The 20,244-nt window shown below is 44.4% G+C and overlaps 1 protein-coding gene across 1 annotated transcript in view; it reads left to right on the top strand.

The window, feature by feature from the left end:
* Positions 1-4,747: 4,747 nt before the first annotated feature.
* Positions 4,748-20,244, top strand: part of prex2 (phosphatidylinositol-3,4,5-trisphosphate-dependent Rac exchange factor 2) — a 317,978-nt gene continuing 302,481 nt past the window's right edge. The window contains exon 1 of the mRNA XM_084325913.1: positions 4,748-4,896. Within this exon, the coding sequence (XP_084182039.1) occupies positions 4,759-4,896 (138 nt within the window). The 5' untranslated portion in view covers positions 4,748-4,758. The remainder of the gene's footprint in view (positions 4,897-20,244) is intronic.

Below are 20,244 nucleotides of genomic sequence, written 5' to 3'. Positions count from 1 at the left end.
ACTGGATTCATGCAGCAAGGGAAGCCAGTGCAGCTCTATGAGGAGTGGGGTTACATCATGGGCCGACCTCGGTAAGGTTAGAGGTCAGGCAGTTGAAGGAGGCTTGGTAGCACAAGCCGATAGACCAGCCAGGCAGAGCATTGCCTAAAAAGACAAGAGAAGCAGTGGCCAGCAGTCACCAACTAGGCAGATCCCAGATCTACCACACTACCAAAGGGTTAACCCTTTCACTGCGACAATACAGAAGGTTAACCCTTTCACTACCACACGACAAAGGGTCACAACCACACTACAGAAGGTTAACCCTTTCACTACCACACTACAGACGGTTAACCGTCTGTAGTGTGGTAGTGAAAGGTTAACCTTCTGTAGTGTCTAGTGTGGTAGTGAAAGGGTTAACCTTTCAGCCTTCGACACAGTCAACCATCAGATCCTCCTCGCGTCCCTCGCAGGAATGGGAGTGGCCGGCTCTGCGCTTACATGGCTGACATCATACCTCAATGACCGCTCCTACCAAGTGTCATGGAGAGGGACCCTGTCGGCCACCCACCCCCTGCGGACAGGTGCCCCCCAGGGCTCGGTCCTAGGACCCCTTCTCTTCTCCCTCTACACTAAATCTCTGGGTAACATTATCACGTCTCATGCCTTCTCGTATCATTGTTATGGATGATACTCAACTCTTCCTCTCCTTCCCTCCCTCAGATATCCACGTCTCTGAGCGGATCTCGGCCTGTCTGTCCAACATCTCCGCCTGGATGACGAGCAACCACCTCAAACTGAACCTAAGCAAAACAGAATTGCTCCACCTACCGGCCAAATCCTCCCCCCTGACCGACCTTTCCATCACAGTCGAGAATGCAGCTGTGACGGCGTCCCAGACCGCCAAGAACCTTGGTGTTGTCCTCAACGACCAGTTGAATTTCTCCGCTCACATCGCAGCGACAGATTCCTTTTACACTGCCAAAGAGAAGAAAGAACCTGCAGATTCCTCCTGAGCAACATCAGAAGGATCCGCCCCTTCCTGACAAAAGAAGCCACACAACTCCTCGTCCAATCAACAGTCATCTCCCGCCTCGACTACTGCAATGCACTGCTTGCTGGCCTCCCGGCCACTGCCACCAAGCCTCTTCAACTCATTCAGAACGCAACGGTCCACCTGCTCTCAAACCTACTGAAGTCGGCCCATGTCACCCCACTTCTTAGGGACCTGCACTGGCTCCCAATTGCTGCACGTATATCCGCTTCAAGGCCCTCGACGTGGCAAACCGTGCGGCAAAGGGAACCGCCCCCGCCTACCTCCGGTCAATGGTCTCTAACAACACACCCTCAAGACTCCTATGCTCTGCATCTTCTGGCCGTCTCAGACCCACTCCTATCCGAGCTCCGGGAGGGTCATCAAGAGGAACCTGCCTTTTCTCAGCCCTTGCCCCACAATGGTGGAATGAACTACCCACCCCAGTTAGGACAGCCGAAACCCGTCCAATCTTTCTCCGTCGACTAAAGACGCACTTCTTCAACCATTATCTGAAATAAAAAATAAAAAATTTAAATGTTTAAAAAATCTAACCCTAACTAACCTTACTGTCATACACTTGTCCTAATAAACTAACCTACACTGTAGCACTCAACACTTTGATGGACATTGTTACTCAGCTGATAGAGTTGTGCCCTTCCTGATGACTTGTCGTACAGAACTTGTAAGTCGCTTTGGATAAAAGCGTCAGCTAAATGACTAAATGTAAATGTAATTGGTAGTGATAGGTTAACCTTCTGTAGTGTGGTAGTGAAAGGGTTAAGGGAGGTGGGGGGTGGGAACTTGCAATGGGCCTGGTCTACAAGATACACTATACGACTAAGGTACCCATGTACATGTCAAAATACTTCCCAAAGGTCAGTGAATACCACGACCACAACACCAGAGGAAGCTCAACAAATCATGTTAAACCCAGATTCGGCTCAAACAAGGGACTAAACATGTTTCGCAATTATGCCACATCAATGTGGAACGCCCTGCCTAAAGCTGTAAAGGAATGTGAATCCCTACCCACATTCAAAACCGCTCTTAAAGAGCACCTACGGGAGGCTGCAATTCTAAACTGGCCAACGTAAATGTCCAAACCCCCCACCCCCACCCCCTCCTAATAGACAGTCTCCTCCCTGCCGCATGTATATATTCTCCCCCTCCAAATGTACATAGTCTCCTCACCACCGGTCCGGATGTATATTTCTCTCCCACCCACCCACCCCCTCCTAATGTACAGTCCCCTCCCCATCATATGTTTATACTCTGTCAGGATCTATGAGTAACAGTACTGTATATTTGGATACCGCATATGTCACAAATATATCAGTACTAAATACCTATATGTCCCTATGCCATAAATGTCATGTATGTTGAGTATGTCATAAATGTCTATATGAATTGAAAATGGGGGACCCTGATGTAAACAAGACAAACATCTTTCTCTGGTCTGCATCCCCTTAACAATTGTGTGTATTGAGCCGTACTGTATTGTACCCATTCTGCAATCTGTTAAATAAAGTTTTCATTCATTCATTCATTCATTCATTCATTCAACTGGCTGACTGAAGCCTGACTGCACTCACTCACATGGACTGCATATCAGGTTCCCCCCCATCCCTTATGAAAACATATCATGGTAGTTTGATGGTAATTTAAGTTTACCATGGATTGGCACCGGTGTATGAATAATTTATCATGGTACTGCATGGTACAGTTATGTATTTAAAAAAAATCATGATAAGGGATTAACACCGTAATGTGGATTATATGCACACAGAGTTTGATGCAGGGGTCAGCAACCTTTTTGACATGGAGTGCCTGTTTGAAATATAGTTGTAACTAGTGTGCCTCAACAATATTCCATGCATCGTAATTTTTTTCTTCTCATAATCAGGTATTTTTAATGATAATTTTTACATTATTACATCATTATTGTTATTGTTATTATTAACAATATTATTATGATGGTTGTATCAACCCTAAATCTGAGTTGGGGGGGGGGGATGCAATGCAGACAAACAGCTGCATACAGTGCAACCATTTCACTCACATTTGCCCATTCATTTTTGGACACATCACACACCATCGGTGTGTGTACTGTACGTGTGCTGTCATAGCTCCACCTACAGGCCTAATGGAGAACACCAGGAGAACACCAGGATGTGAATGGAGGGTGAATGTGAGGTATATCGTGTAAATAAGTTTTGATTGATCGCAAGACTACACTGTAAAAAAAATTATAATAATAAGTTACCAGAACTTAAAAATATTGAGTTCAGTTACTGTGCATTAAGGTTTTCAGTTTTCAATCCATAATAAGTTAACAGAAAAACAAGTACACAACAACATTATTTCAACCTAATAAGAACACAAGTTGACTTGGTAAAAAAATGGCTTTTAACATGTGCAATGTTCAATGAAATAGAAAAATAAATAATAAAATGTGTTGATTAATCCCAGGTCACAATGGTGACGTAATAATGTTTTTGTTATAAGGCTCTGCAAATGTTACTGAATGATGTAGCAATGTATTTCCAGCTAAATTGAAATAATAAACAAATAAAGGGTCTCAATTAAATATGTGGTAGTAAAAAGAACCTGTGGGAGGATTTCAACAAGATAAATGCGACAACAGTGCAAAATATTTCACTATAATATTTCAAAAAAATATATATATATATATATATATTTTTTTTTTTTTTTTTTTTTACTGCTGCCCTCTGTGCCTATGCAAATGCCCCCGCCTGGCACGCGTGCCTAGGGTTGCCTACCCCTGGTCTACAGTCTATTGCTGCAGTGCTCTCTCCCTGTCATCTATTAGAACGTGTTAGTCCCTGTACTCTGTATGAGCTGTCCTGTTGTCATTGTACCATGTGCTGTGTCTTATAATGCTGTGAAACGTGTTCATTATGTCTCTCTCCAGTCCACCACACCCTATTGTCACCAAGACCAGTTGCGGTACATTCACCGTATTTGGTGAATTATAAGTGTCTCTCTCTCTTTCAAAACAAAAGTGAGCTATTTGACTGTTTCTTTGCAAATGCAAAGTGTTTGAAATAGATGTACGCTGATTACCCTTCCCCCCAGGTGTTAGTCCCACTCCCAGGCAATGTAATACATTAAAAATGGTTATTATTAGGCTATTAGGGCTATAAGTGTGTCATTAATGAGAGGGAGGGAGAGAGAGGGGAGAGAATAACAAACTCACTAACTATTACTAACATCTCATATTATGCTGTAGTGTAGACTACATAACCCATTGAGATAAAACAAATATATATATATATATATATAGGGTGCTTTCTCTGCCTGTCAGGGGAAGTGTCCCCTCTCTCAGGCGGGACAGCCCTGCCCCCCCCACCCCACCCCCGCTCCCCACTGTGGGCTGCAGAGGGAGGCTGGATCAGGATGCTTTTAGGAAGGAGTCACATGGACTCAACTTTCTGACTGGTGTCCAGAACCCGTTGATACACACAGCTTTGTGTCGAGCGTGTGAAACAACACAACCTCTCGCAGTGTTGTGTGAAACTCGGAGATTTGATCATAGCTTGTCATTCAACTTTCCGTTTGTTTTTGTTTGGATATTGTTGTTTGGATTTGTTTGCAACCATGTTGCAAACTTGTTGCGGTTGTTGCAATTGACATCACAGACACAACTGATTCGTTTGCAACTTTTTTTTGGAAGTGCCCGCTGCTGGAGATAAAAAAAAAAGTTTTGCAGTTTTTGTATCACGATGACCGAGGAAAGCAAAGCAGAACATAGAGCAGAAAGCGGGAAGGACTTGGAGAAACAGCTCCGGCTGCGAGTGTGTGTCCTGAATGAACTGCTGAAGACCGAACGGGATTATGTCGGGACGCTGGAGTTTCTCTCGGTGAGTTTTATTTATTTATTTATTATATTATCATTATTACAACAAGTATGTTTTCTACAGAGAGACAGCCGTGAAAAGTGAACATCTTTGCTGCTGACTCCCCCCCACACAATAAAACAACTACTTGGTATGCATCATGCACTACAGAGAGAGAGAGGGGCTCCCGACTCCAGCCAGATAACTCAGTGAGCAGCACTGGACGTCAATGTCAAATAGGCAGGATGCTGCTGCTGCCTGCTGGGGGTTTTAGTGTGGAAATGGTTTATAGCTGAACCCCCCCCCCCCCCCACACACACACACACACGCACACACGCACACACACACACACACACACACACACACACACACACACACACACACACACACACACACACACACACACACACATTTGTGAATTGTGATTTGCATCTCCTCAACCTCCTCCAATGTACAGTTTCTTCCCCCTCAAATGTATATATATACTCTCTTTTTAGACTATTGTTGTACTCATAAACAGTACTGTATTTGTAGATCTGGTAGTTTCAAGTTTCTTTAATAGTTGTCATACAGAAGTACAGAATACTTTTGTACAAAATGCTTCTTACTGTTGCGCTCCAGAGACTGTGCATGACAAGATAAGTATGAAATAAAAACATAGTAAAAATTAGAAGAAAAAAAAGAGGTCACAGTGTTCAGTTTAGACATATGTACAATGTTCGTAGACGTAGTTACCATACAATATACAATACTGTGCAGTGTACTAATATACAATACTATATAGTGCAAGGCATAAATGGACGAGGTGCAGTTTAGGTACAATTCACAGTAGGTGTACGAGTTGTAGTGCAAATCCTTTATCAATAAATATAAAGTGTAAGTGTGTTTGTGTGATCTAAAGTGTGGAGAGTGGGTGCTGCAGTGTGTTGTTTGTTTGAGTGAGTGTGTGTGTGCGTGTGGGTGTGTGTGCTGTGTGCATTTGATGGTTGTTGCATAGTGATTATTGTTCGTTTAGCGATTATTGTTCGTTTAGCAGCCTGATGGCCTGGGGATAGAAGCTCCTTCTGAGTCTTTCTGTGCTCGCCATAAGACTCCGGTATCGCTTGCCTGACGGCAGCAGTTCAAAGAGGCAGTTGTTCGGGTGGCTCGAGTCCTTAATAATTCTCTTAGCCTTCCCCTTGCACCGCTTGTTGTAAATGTTCTGGAGGGTGGGAAGCCCCCCTCTAATTGTGCGTTCGGCTGAACGTGTCACTCTTTGTAGTCTGCTACGGTCTTGTGCAGTGCTATTCCCAAACCAGGAGGTGATGTTGCCGGTCAGGATGCTCTCTATTGTACATGAGTAGAAGTTCCTAAGGATCTTCTGACTGACTTGGAACTTCCTTAGGCGCCTGAGGAAGTAGAGGCGTTGTCGTGCCTTCTTCACAACACTGTCAATGTGTGTGGTCCATGTCAAGTCCTCGGATATGTGGGCTCCGAGGTACTTGAAACTGTTCACTCTCTCAACTGGTGCCCCGTCGATGCTGAGGGGGCTGTAGTCCTTGACCCCCGACCTCCTGAAGTCCACAATCATCTCTTTTGTTTTGCTGACGTTCAGGGAGAGGCAGTTCTCCTGACACCACTGTGACAGGTTCTCTACCTCTTCCAGGTAGGCCCTTTCGTCGTTGGCAGAGATCAGGCCCACCACTACTGTGTCATCAGCAAATTTGATGATGGTGTTGTTGTTCCGCTGTGCTACGCAGTCATGTGTGTACAGGGAGTAGAGGAGGGGGCTCAGAACACAGCCCTGGGGGGCCCCTATGTTGAGCGTGATGGATGAGGAGGTGCAGTTGCCGGCTCTTACCACCTGGGGTCTGCCCGTCAGGAAGTCCAGGACCCACTGGCACAGGTCATAGTTCAAGCCCAGGTCCCTGAGCTTGGCTATGAGTTTGGAGGGGACTATGGTATTGAATGCTGAGCTGTAGTCGATGAACAGCATTCTCACATAGTTCCCCTTCCTCTTGTCCAGATGTGATGCTGGTATGATGCTGTGATGCTGGTATGTCATAAATGTCTAGATGTAACAGTACCCTACTGTCTATCTGTATGATATGTTATGATGAATTGAAAATGGGGGACCCTGATGTAAACAAGACGAAAGTCTTTCTCAGGTCTGCATCCCCTTAACAATTGTGTGTATTGAGCCGTACTGTATTGTACCCATTCTGCTCTGTTAATAACATTTTCAATCAATCAATCAATCAATCAATCAATCAATCAATCAATCAATCAATCAATCAATCAATCAATCAATCAATCAATCAATCCTCTTAATGTAAATGTGTTGGCCTGATTCTCGAAGGGGACATTCACTTTTCAGGTAACACGTTCCATTATTTCAGTCAGGCTATAGATATATAAGTCAATATAAGTTAATTACAAAAATATGTTAATTTGCCTACTATTTTCCAATTGGTTTGTTTTTGTTTTCTCTGTCGATTTTATGTGTTTAGGTCTATTGCTACACAAATTCCCATGCTTCCCATACCATATTGCCTGTTCATTAACTCCATCCATGGCTATATTAGCTAATCAAATGAATTCTATTAAGTTACTATTCTAGAAATGTATTGTCTAGTATTCTGACAGCACTATTCAACGTCTTCCACTTACTTCATACACAGTGCACTTGAAGAAACCTGGAAGAGATGTTGATGATAAGCGATAAGAGATAAACACCATGGCCCACCATGGCACCTCTCCATCCGCTCAGAGTGTCTGAATGGCACCGCCGGGGACGTACCCATTGCATACTAACATTCCTATTCCAGCCATACAACCACTCTGCCCACCACCACACTGCAGCACGGGAAGGCCTGGGAGCTCAGTCTGTGCGCTCTCTGCCAAGTTCTGATCTGACGGAATATAGGGCTGAGCGGCCAAGGAACAAGGTGGACTGACTCCTCCAGCTGGCCTCACAGCCCTACTGTTGTGTTGTGTTGCTGCTGCACACAGCTGGCCTCACAGCCCTACTGTTGTGTTGCTGCTGCACACAGCTGGCCTCACAGCCCTACTGTTGTGTTGTGTTGCTGCACACAGCTGGCCTCACAGCCCTACTGTTGTGTTGCTGCTGCACACAGCTGGCCTCACAGCCCTACTGTTGTGTTGTGTTGCTGCTGCACACAGCTGGCCTCACAGCCCTACTGTTGTGTTGCTGCTGCACACAGCTGGCCTCACAGCCCTACTGTTGTGTTGTGTTGCTGCACACAGCTGGCCTCACAGCTCTACTGTTGTGTTGTGTTGCTGCACACAGCTGGCCTCACAGCCCTACTGTTGTGTTGTGTTGCTGCACACAGCTGGCCTCACAGCTCTACTGTTGTGTTGTGTTGCTGCACACAGCTGGCCTCACAGCCCTACTGTTGTGTTGTGTTGCTGCACACAGCTGGCCTCACAGCCCTACTGTTGTGTTGCTGCTGCACACAGCTGGCCTCACAGCCCTACTGTTGTGTTGTGTTGCTGCACACAGCTGGCCTCACAGCCCTACTGTTGTGTTGCTGCTGCACACAGCTGGCCTCACAGCCCTACTGTTGTGTTGTGTTGCTGCACACAGCTGGCCTCACAGCCCTACTGTTGTGTTGCTGCTGCACACAGCTGGCCTCACAGCCCTACTGTTGTGTTGTTGCTGCACACAGCTGGCCTCACAGCCCTACTGTTGTGTTGCTGCTGCACACAGCTGGCCTCACAGCCCTACTGTTGTGTTGCTGCTGCACACAGCTGGCCTCACAGCCCTACTGTTGTGTTGTTGCTGCACACAGCTGGCCTCACAGCCCTACTGTTGTGTTGCTGCTGCACACAGCTGGCCTCACAGCCCTACTGTTGTGTTGCTGCTGCACACAGCTGGCCTCACAGCCCTACTGTTGTGTTGCTGCTGCACACAGCTGGCCTCACAGCCCTACTGTTGTGTTGCTGCTGCACACAGCTGGCCTCACAGCCCTACTGTTGTGTTGCTGCTGCACACAGCTGGCCTCACAGCCCTACTGTTGTGTTGTGTTGCTGCACACAGCTGGCCTCACAGCCCTACTGTTGTGTTGTGTTGCTGCACACAGCTGGCCTCACAGCCCTACTGTTGTGTTGCTGCTGCACACAGCTGGCCTCACAGCCCTACTGTTGTGTTGCTGCTGCACACAGCTGGCCTCACAGCCCTACTGTTGTGTTGCTGCTGCACACAGCTGGCCTCACAGCCCTACTGTTGTGTTGTGTTGCTGCACACAGCTGGCCTCACAGCCCTACTGTTGTGTTGCTGCTGCACACAGCTGGCCTCACAGCCCTACTGTTGTGTTGCTGCTGCACACAGCTGGCCTCACAGCCCTACTGTTGTGTTGTGTTGCTGCTCACAGCTGGCCTCACAGCCCTACTGTTGTGTTGTGTTGCTGCTCACAGCTGGCCTCACAGCCCTACTGTTGTGTTGTGTTGCTGCACACAGCTGGCCTCACAGCCCTACTGTTGTGTTGTGTTGCTGCACACAGCTGGCCTCACAGCCCTACTGTTGTGTTGTGTTGTGTTGCTGCTGCACACAGCTGGCCTCACAGCTCTACTGTTGTGTTGCTGCACACAGCTGGCCTCACAGCCCTACTGTTGTGTTGTGTTGCTGCACACAGCTGGCCTCACAGCCCTACTGTTGTGTTGTGTTGTGTTGCTGCACACAGCTGGCCTCACAGCCCTACTGTTGTGTTGCTGCTGCACACAGCTGGCCTCACAGCCCTACTGTTGTGTTGCTGCTGCACACAGCTGGCCTCACAGCCCTACTGTTGTGTTGCTGCTGCACACAGCTGGCCTCACAGCCCTACTGTTGTGTTGCTGCTGCACACAGCTGGCCTCACAGCCCTACTGTTGTGTTGCTGCTGCACACAGCTGGCCTCACAGCCCTACTGTTGTGTTGTGTTGCTGCACACAGCTGGCCTCACAGCCCTACTGTTGTGTTGCTGCTGCACACAGCTGGCCTCACAGCCCTACTGTTGTGTTGCTGCTGCACACAGCTGGCCTCACAGCCCTACTGTTGTGTTGTGTTGCTGCACACAGCTGGCCTCACAGCCCTACTGTTGTGTTGCTGCTGCACACAGCTGGCCTCACAGCCCTACTGTTGTGTTGCTGCTGCACACAGCTGGCCTCACAGCCCTACTGTTGTGTTGTGTTGCTGCACACAGCTGGCCTCACAGCCCTACTGTTGTGTTGTGTTGCTGCACACAGCTGGCCTCACAGCCCTACTGTTGTGTTGTGTTGTGTTGCTGCACACAGCTGGCCTCACAGCCCTACTGTTGTGTTGCTGCTGCACACAGCTGGCCTCACAGCCCTACTGTTGTGTTGCTGCTGCACACAGCTGGCCTCACAGCCCTACCGCTGCACCGCACTCCACAGTGGCCCCTGCAGTAGACTAGAGGAATGGCGAGAAAACTAATCAGGCTGAGAAAACTGAGAAAACAGCTAACCTCAAAGGCAGGAAGGAAGGGCGGCGTTATGTCTTGCGAAATGTATTTAAATTAAAAAGTTTTTCTTTTTTTTTAACATTTATTTTTTGGCGTTTTATCGCTTTATTGCTACTGGGCAGTCCAGTAGAGAGAGACAGAAGAGGAATGGGAGACAGAGTGGGGGGAAGACATTCGGCAAATAACGACGGGTTCGGGAGTCGAACCCGGGTCGGCCGTGTCGCGGCTGAGCGAGCACGCTATGTGGTTCGCCACTGGGGCGCCCTAAAAAGTTGTTCTTGTTACACACAGTAAGTCATTATTTTAGAACCCCAATATTGTGGTATAGGCTACATTTAATAATAATAATAATAATAACTACGTTTTATATAGCGCCTTTCAAAGGACCCAAGGTCGCTTTACATAATAACAAATAACAAATAATAACAAATTAACAGACATAGTGGACAGAGACACAACATATACATATAAAGTGAGAAAGTTAGGGGTTGAAGGCCAGGTTGAAGAGGCCAAGTTGAGTGATCAAATTCCAAGATAGGATTCTGAGAGCGTTCCAAAAACAGTCACCTGAAAGGTCTACTCTAACGGCAAGTACAGCAAAAAAAAAAAAAAAAAAACAATGTTTTATCAATGTTAGTTCATTATGACCAACAAACCTAAAGCAATGACCGAAAAAAAAACAATGTGACGGTCACATGATATGATCGGTGACAAGCTATCGGTTTGGACGTCTTCCACCCTTTTATGTTTTCTCAGCAGTTTGAGTTTCTCGGTACGGTGGGAACTTTGCAGGGGAAGTGGGGTTGAGAGGGCACCGCGCGCTGTGTGTCATTAAGAGCGCTGTGTTTCACAGACCACATGTATGGATTGTGTACACATTCCTCCTCCTCCTTCAGAATCTCCCTGTTCGGCAGATGGTTCCAATGGACGGCGGAGGGAAGCAGGGAGAGGAGATAGTTTTTAGAGATTCTGACCTGATCCTCGTGTGGCTTTTCCCTAGAAACCAGTGCCATCACTCCATTTAGAGTAATGAAGGAGGCGATTATATAGGAGGGGGGTCTTCGTGGAATGTGTCCTCTGTTCTGGTTGGGGTTTGGGGAATGCTCGCGCCCCGGTCCACCCTCCCCCCCCCCCCCCCCTCCCCTCATCCCCCTTGACTCCCATGGGGTGCCGGGACTGGAATTCCTTTTTTGGAACTTTCCTGAGAACTTCCTGAACTTACTTCCCTGTCAAGACAGCTCTTGTTCTGGGGTAAGGTTGTTGGCATGGATCAGATCCGAAAGGTGTCGTTGGAATTTGGTACTATACAAATCGCTCACAGTAAAACAAAAGTCACAAATAAGGACAACAATAAGCCTAAGAATAAAATGCGGTCCGGGATATACATTTCCTATGTTACATGCTAATATAAAATATACAGTAAAAAAAAATACAGAAATATACAGTAAGTGTACATTTGTACTATGTTGGTTTAAAAGTAAAGTAAAAGTCCAGGAAGATGGTAACTGTCACCCTGTGCTCAGTGATGCAGTGAGGCACAGTGATGCATTGTAAAGTCTGATGGCTGTCGGAATGAAGGACTTCCTGTGCCGTTCAGTGCTACGTCTCGGGAGTCTTAAGTCTAGCACTGAACGTGCTCCTTCTGTCAGCCAGGTCTGTGTGTAGTGGGTGGGAGGTACGGTATTGAGTGAGATCTTGAACTTATCGGTTAAACTGCACCCTGCAATTTATGAGCGAGAGGGGAGAGAGGAAGAGAGAGTGTATCCACCCTCTTATCATCTGGGAGACACTTGGGAGCGTCAGACTGGGAGACACTCAGGGGGAACAAAGACAGTCCCACTGGGGTCAAGGGTCAGACTGATCACTTTCATTTGACATACTCGCATACACTCGCACACGCACGCACGCACACACACACACACACACACACACACACACACACACACACACACACGCACACACACACACACACACACACACACACACACACACACACACACACACACACACACGCGCACACACATGCCGCCAGCAAACTTAACTCACAAAGAACTATATTATTACAAACCACATACATTGCTTAAGGACTTGTGGGCTTTTCTGCTTTCATTAAGATAGGACAGCAGAGGATGACAGGAAACACAGGGAGGGGGGGGGGGGGGGGGGCGTGGCATGCAACAAAGGGTAGGATTCAAACCCATGGCACTGTGATTACATGGTGTGGGGCTTTAGCTCCTTGTAGCCAGCAGGACATCCCTGGGTTGTCCCCCTTTTAACCTCTTATTTCCCAGCTCTTCCGCCACTGTGGTCAACCTTTATAGCCTGCCCTGCAGTGCATCAAGAGTTTCAGTCCCTGCTCAAAGAGGGCGCTTGTTTCGTGTGTATCCGGCGGTAGGATTGGACGGATTCCTTCCCCGCTGCGTCCCCCTGATGGGATGAGCCAGTGGACACCGCACGCCGGGGGGGGGGGGGGGGCACGTAGAGGAGGTATAGCCAGATGGGGGAGGGAGGGGGGGGGTTCTTAAGTGAGGGGCTGGCTGGGCTTGGTGCCTTCTCTTGTAAACCATATTTCCTGGCGGAGGAATTCCTGAGAGGCCAGGGAACAATGTGGCTCAGGCCGATGGCAGGGTTCGACTTGGGACGGAACCCAAATGCGACAAACGCACCTCACTTAACTACACTTTACCACTAAGGTAGTGGAAAACAAACAATATAGAGAGAGAACAATGATCTGTCCCACAGATTGTCGGAACAATTGGTTCCAGAATGGGGTGTGGGGGCGACCTATTGGTGGGTCATTCCGAGTTCCTGGGTCTCTTTTCAGTCGGGATAAGTTGGAAAAGGTGCACGTTTATTTTCACCGGGAGGACGTTGATAGATTGACCTTTTCAAAGGTGAAAAGTTGAGCAGTATCGATTTCCCAGAGACAGAATCCTCTAGGTGGGTTAGTTTTAGTTCTCTCTTGAGAAAACAAGATAACTGCACCTGTTTTGTCAGGAAAAAACGGTTGGTTTCTTCAAGTGCGGTGGTTCAGATGAATACCAGATAGATTGAACTAGGAGTTGTGAGTCCAATATCTATTGACTACTAGAATACTACAACAAGAAAAACCCCAAAATAACTAATTTGTTAGGGCAGTGTGTGTGTTCTCATCCCTGGTTAAAGCCACTTCTTCTCCGTGTAGTAACTGTACTCTGTCCGTTAGAGGAGACCTCTCCAGGGAGTCCAGGGAGGAGGTATCTCATGCCTATATCTTACACAACGGACTATTATAGCTGAAGATAGATGGTGGCGGTAAGACAAGACATGTTTATCTTGGACCGCTACGAGCCAAGAAAATTACACTCTGCGAAATGTCTCGTAGAGAGGAAGGGATCGGGAGATAATGTAAATTCCCCTCGTAATGAGGTCTCTGCATCTCACAACTGTTTATTTGATTTTTTAAATTTATTTACAGTGTCGACTGTGAATATGTTTAGCTTTTTGTTGCTACCGTTTTGCGCTTTTGACAGAGAGGGACATTGAAAGCTACTAAGATTAAATAGGGAACGACCAGATAATGAGATATCAGTCACAGATTTATTTCACATCACTCCAATTAGGCAAAAACCTCCAGCTAAAATAAACGTGTTGTGACTTTTATTCACCCACCATACACACACCCAGAATACATGTTCTATTTCTTTGCACCATGAGGTTTGGACATTCTCCTTTCTTTTCTTGACAGTTTGCAGATTTCCTTTTAGCTGGATTTAGTAGAAAAATTCCGGGGTGAGATGTATAACCTTTAAATCCTGTGTCTGGAGGGAAAACCCAGCCACAACTCTGGCTAATATATTACCAAGAGCTTTGCTGAGCATTAAGTGGTCTCTTAGTTACCCTTTCATTCCATAAGCCTATGGGACCATATAAAGTGACCACCTAATGTTATGTCTAAAACCTCCATAATCCCTTGTATAAAATTAGATGAAGCTAAATGTGATTCGGGACATTCTGATGTGATGGGATATCATTTCCACTTACACTGTTAATGGCTGCAGTTTCTGACTGCTTATTTAAATATCTGTATGTATATATGATTATTCTCGAGATGCTCCATAATAAGTGAAACAACCATGAAAGTGTATTCACGTTTTTTGTGTATCAGCTTTTGAATGGAAATGGCCGCAGGGAGTGGAGAAATCAGGCGTAATGGAGAAAACAGATGGATCATTCATAGGCTCACAGACCCAGGTGTTCATTTGAACCCTGTGTGTGCGTGTGTGTGTGTGTGTGTGTGTGTGTGTGTGTGTGTGTGTGTGTGTGTGTGTGTGTGTGTGTGTGTGTGTGACTGTGTGTATGAATCTGTATTTTTGTATACATGTGTGTTTCTGTATGTATATACTGTATATAAATGTGTGTGTGTGTAGTGTGTGTTTCTGTATATATACAGTATATACATGTGTGTATATATGTAATGTATATATATATGTGTATACAACAGGTAGGTCCGACCACGCATTGTGATTGCTCGAGAGCGTTCTAAGCCATGAGTTGATACACTCACGGTTAAATCACCATGAATTGATTGATTGATTGAAAACTTTATTAACAGATTGCAGAATGGGTACAGTACAGTACAGCTCAATACATACAATTGTTAAGGGGATGCAGACCAGAGAAAGACTTTCGTCTTGTTTACATCAGGGTCCCCCATTTTCAATTCATCGTATGAATATACCACTGCACTGGCTTTAGAATGTTGTAGAAAGTTTCAACTGCCATTCATCACACGGAAACTGTTTCTGTATTTATACTGTATATAAATGTGTGTGTGTGTTTCTATGTATATATATACTGTGTGTGTATGTATTTTTTATATATATATATATATATGTATCTGGGCTGTCAGTTTATCGTGTTAATTAGATTAATTAATTACACAGCAAATTATCGCGTTATGAAAATCAACTCAAAATTAATTACAAAAAAAATTAAGATTTTTCTTTTCTTTTTAAAAATGTGATTAATTAGATTAATTAATTACAAATCCTGTAATTAATTAGATAATTTTTTTTAATCGCCTGACAGCACTAGTATCTGTATGTGTGTGTTTCTGCATATATATATATATATATATATATGTGTGTGTGTGTATAAGGGTCCTACATGTACTTGTCTCTGTAAGGATTTCTTTGTTTACATCGAGCCGGTTGTTCTTATGTGGGACACATGACCAGTGAATGGGCCAGAGCCGGTTAGGTTGGAGGAAGGGGGCTGTGGGATGAGGAGGAGCAGGGGGGGGGGGGCGATCCATATCCTCTGGACAGACACCCGATGACCCCAGGGGTCATGACCCCCTGTTCCCATTCCCTTCCTGTCTATTAATCTCAAGGCTTCATGCCAGCATCCACCCCCACCCCCACTCACACACACAATCCAGTGTCCTGATTGCAGCAGGAACGGAAGATGCTGATGATCAATGTGCCCTGACTCGATGGAAACACATACACACACACACATGCGCGTGACAGCCGTATTTGTATTTGTATAGCCTTTAATAACAGTTACATGTCTGATAGGGCTTCACAGGCCCATGTTACAATAGAAACACACCCTCTGACATTGACCCTCAGTGAAGACAAGGATAAACTCCCACATAAACTTAACTGGGGGAGAAAGATGGAAGAGAAACCGACAGTCAGCAAATCAGTCAGACATCCCTCCTGGCCAGGGCTGAGTATCGACATTCAATACCTTTATCGAATTGCTTCAATACTATCGAGTATCGATAATTGGTATTGAGTATTTGAATGTTGTGGTATCGAAATGTGGTATTGAATGACACAGTGTCAAATTTCGATACCTAAATAGTTAATCTCATCAGTGTCTGTGAGCCGATACGTTTGTTCCAAGATAATATAACATTTCTTCTGTTCAACCACAATCCAAAATCAACCAAAATGTAACAAAAGCCTATAATTGGCTCACACAGCACATGCAATGCACAATTCAGGTAATAAGCAAAGTAAAAATCTTGGTATCTAACCCCAGGCACCAGTACCAGTTCCTGGAATTCAGTATCGGTATTCGGTACCCAACGGTACCTTTTTTCAGAACTTTTTTATTTCAGTTGTAAAATAAGTTCAAACATCTCAATTTCAACATTGTTTTATATTTTTATATTTTTAGAACATTTTGTTATTTATTGTTGTAACACACCACACAAAATTAATCGCATGATCATACATACGTATATCATGCCAGTTATATACCTTATGTATACTGCACCTGTGTATACTTACTGTATACTTTACTTATTCATAGTATATATTCAGATGCAAAGTGTTATTGATCATATGTATTGTAATGTATAATATAACTGATATAGGTAATAATAATAATAATTTAATAATAATAATAATAATAATAATAATAATAATAATAATAATAATAATAATAATAATAATAATAACAATAATACATTTAATTTGTAGTGAACTTTACATTTGGATCCAAATCTCAAAGTGCTACAGGGTAAAAACATAGGCTTTAGAAACATAGGCAATTAAAAAACAAGGCATAAAAACATTTAAAAAAAAAAGGGATAAAACACACAAAGGCATGTATAAAAGGTTAAAACTAAGAAAAAGCTTTGGTGAAGAGGCAAGTTTTTAGTCCTCTTATAAAAGAGTCAGTGGTCGGTGGTGCTCTCAGGTAGTCGGGGACAGAGAGTAGTCATCCCACAGGCGAGGAGCAGCCGGGCAGAAGGCCCCATGGTGCGGAGCTCGGTCCTGCGGGGACGGAGGCGATTGGTGTTGGCAGAGCGAAGGTTACGGGTGGAGGGTTCTGGGGTGAGGAGATCTTTGAGGTAGGGGGGGGGGGGGGGGGGGGGGGGCGCATTTCCGTGGATGCACGGATATTTTGTATTCAGTCCGGGTAGTGATGGGGAGCCAGTGAAGTGAGTGGAGGATGGGTGTGATGTGGTCGTACTTATGCACTCTCATCCCTTAAAAGTACAGAGTTCGGTACCCTACCCCAGTGGTTCCCAAAGTCGGGGTCGCGACCCAAAGGTGGGCCGCGAGCAGCCACGTATGGGCCGCGAGATGATTTAAAAAAAATAAAAATAAAATAAAAAAAACATTATTTTTATTTTTTATTTTTTAATTTTTAATTTTTTTATTTAAATTTTTTTTGTCAGGCCACTGAACTTAGAAGCAGGCCAGGACAGTGTTTCTAGTTGTATTCTAAAATTATTTTCTATTGTATTCTAAAATGTGACTATATGGTTTTATATTAACTTAATAAATAAACAAAAACGAAAAATCTACTTATTTCAACGAACATTTCAAACTAAATAACAGATTATGCACATAAAACGCTGAAAACAACCGAAGCAACAATAGTATTTTAATGAGGCTATTATTATTATCATTATTATTTTGCAACAAGTTAGCCCTCTCATAAATAGCACATATAAATGAATAACTAACTTGAACTAACTTAATAGGATTGAAGTGATATTTGGCTTAAAAAATCGGTCGCCTGGCAAAAAAAAAAAAAAAAAAAGCCAGACGATGTGCATTGGGCCGCGGCTCTCTGACGCCTTATTTTCTGGGCCCCGGCCTGAAAAGTTTGGGAACCCCTGCCCTACCCTACCCTACCCCTACTCCTGGCTCGTACCAGGATGGTCAGGCATGCAGTATGTGATGACTGAGGTGGCCAAATGTTGATCAGCAATAATAGATAGACATGGTAGTATTATAGACAAGGTACAATAATACATAGACAAGGTAGTATAGACAAGGTAGTATAGACAAGGTACAATAATACATAGTGTGGCAATTCCAGGTGTAGGGGTGGCAGAATAAAACAACAGACAGACGGGTTGTGTTTCCCAAAATAATACTTTTGCTTTATTTTCTAATCAAGCAAACATTTCTCGGTTCTCCTCACTCTCTCTCTGACTTCCACTTAGACTGTCTGCCGGGCGGCTTTTCCACTTACCGGTCTGTCTCCTCACCCTGATATGAGAGAGTGAGAGGGTGTCCTTGGGCCCTATTTTGTTCACCCTCCTCAACACGCACACCGCGTCGTGATTCGCTAGTTGGTCTTGATGGCCTTATAGCGACAGGTGCGTCTGGAAGCGGACGCCCAAATATGGGCAGCGCCTAGCCATTGGGCCGTTACGTAGCGTCCTTCAATCACCAAGCCCAGTGGTGGCTTGGGGTTACCACAATAGACAAAGTAGTATAGACAAGGTACAATAATACATAGACGAGGTAGTATAGACAAGGTACAATAATACATAGACGAGGTAGTATAGACAAGGTACAATAATACACAGACGAGGTAGTATAGACAAGGTACAATAATACATAGACATGGTAGTATAGACAAGGTACAATAATACATAGACAAGGTAGTATAGACAAGGTACAATAATACATAGACGAGGTAGTATAGACAAGGTACAATAATACATAGACGAGGTAGTATAGACAAGGTACAATAATACATAGACAAGGTAGTATAGACAAGGTACAATAATACATAGACGAGGTAGTATAGACAAGGTACAATAATACATAGACGAGGTAGTATAGACAAGGTAGTATAGACAAGGTACAATAATACATAGACGAGGTAGTATAGACAAGGTACAATAATACATAGACATGGTAGTATAGACAAGGTACAATAATACATAGACGAGGTAGTATAGACAAGGTACAATAATACATAGACATGGTAGTATAGACAAGGTACAATAATACATAGACAAGGTAGTATAGACGAGGTACAATAATACATAGACGAGGTAGTATAGACAAGGTACAATAATACATAGACGAGGTAGTATAGACAAGGTACCACAATACATAGACGAGGTAGTAGGGATGCACCGATATGAAAATTGGCCGCCGATACCGATACCGATTGTTCAACTAACACTATCGGCCGATACCGATACCGATACCGATATTTGTATATTTGTATATAGTAAAATTATTTGTAAAATTTTTTTTTTTTTTTTTTTTTTTATTTATTTATTTTTTTTAATGAAACTACTGTATATTTGTATGTGTATGTTTGTATTTGTAGGCCTCTTTACTTACTTAAAAAAAGGAAACATCAAGAAATATGTTTATGGTATCACTATCTCTCTCCCAGTATCGTCTTGCGGCCTGCAGAGGGATACTATTTTCTCAACCAGAGCTTTCAACCAATGCAATGGAACCATTCTTGCGGCCTGCAGCAGGATACTATTCTCTCAACCAGAGCTTTCAACCAATGCAATGGAACCATTTTGATTGACAGTCGATTCGGCCAATTACGCCACACCGGTGTCCGCTAGCACCCACCTCCTGCTGTCCTTACCACCAATCGGCAAGCGTTTATAAATTTTTCTACTTCCGGGCATTCTGTTTGCGAGAGCAGAACACACTTAGCTACGTTAGCTCCCCGCCCGCCGACCGGCGCTCCACGCATGACCAAATGAGACATAATGATTTTACTGCAACAAATGTTATAATAAAACAAAGCCTTTCTATACATTTGTCTGGTTGAAAACTTTATTAACAGATTGCAGAATGTGTAGTTGGGTACGGAATGAGCAACGGAATGGAACCGAGCTATGAACGTACTAACGGAGTAATGCCTTGTTTACTGCTATCTTCGGGTAAATAATATGCTTGTTATTGAACGTGTAACACTTCATTTTAACAGCAGATACTTTCTTAAATGCCATCTTCCCGAGAGAGGGTGTTGACGGGGAGTTGTGTTATTAATAGCATTGAACAGCTAACCGAAAGCTAGCGTTAACTATTGTTAAAGGTTTAGCCATAACGTTACCTTGGCTAAAGTTGCGGCTATTCATAATGCAGCAATAATGACTGCAGACCTGCAAGCAAAGTACAGCAAGTTGACAAAG

This window comes from Notolepis coatsorum (assembly GCF_963971535.1).
Source record: "Notolepis coatsorum genome assembly, chromosome: 12".
Lineage (NCBI taxonomy): Eukaryota > Metazoa > Chordata > Actinopteri > Aulopiformes > Paralepididae > Notolepis > Notolepis coatsorum.
The sequence above is the reverse complement of the archived record's forward strand: the minus strand, read 5'-3'. Positions and strand labels throughout refer to the sequence as shown.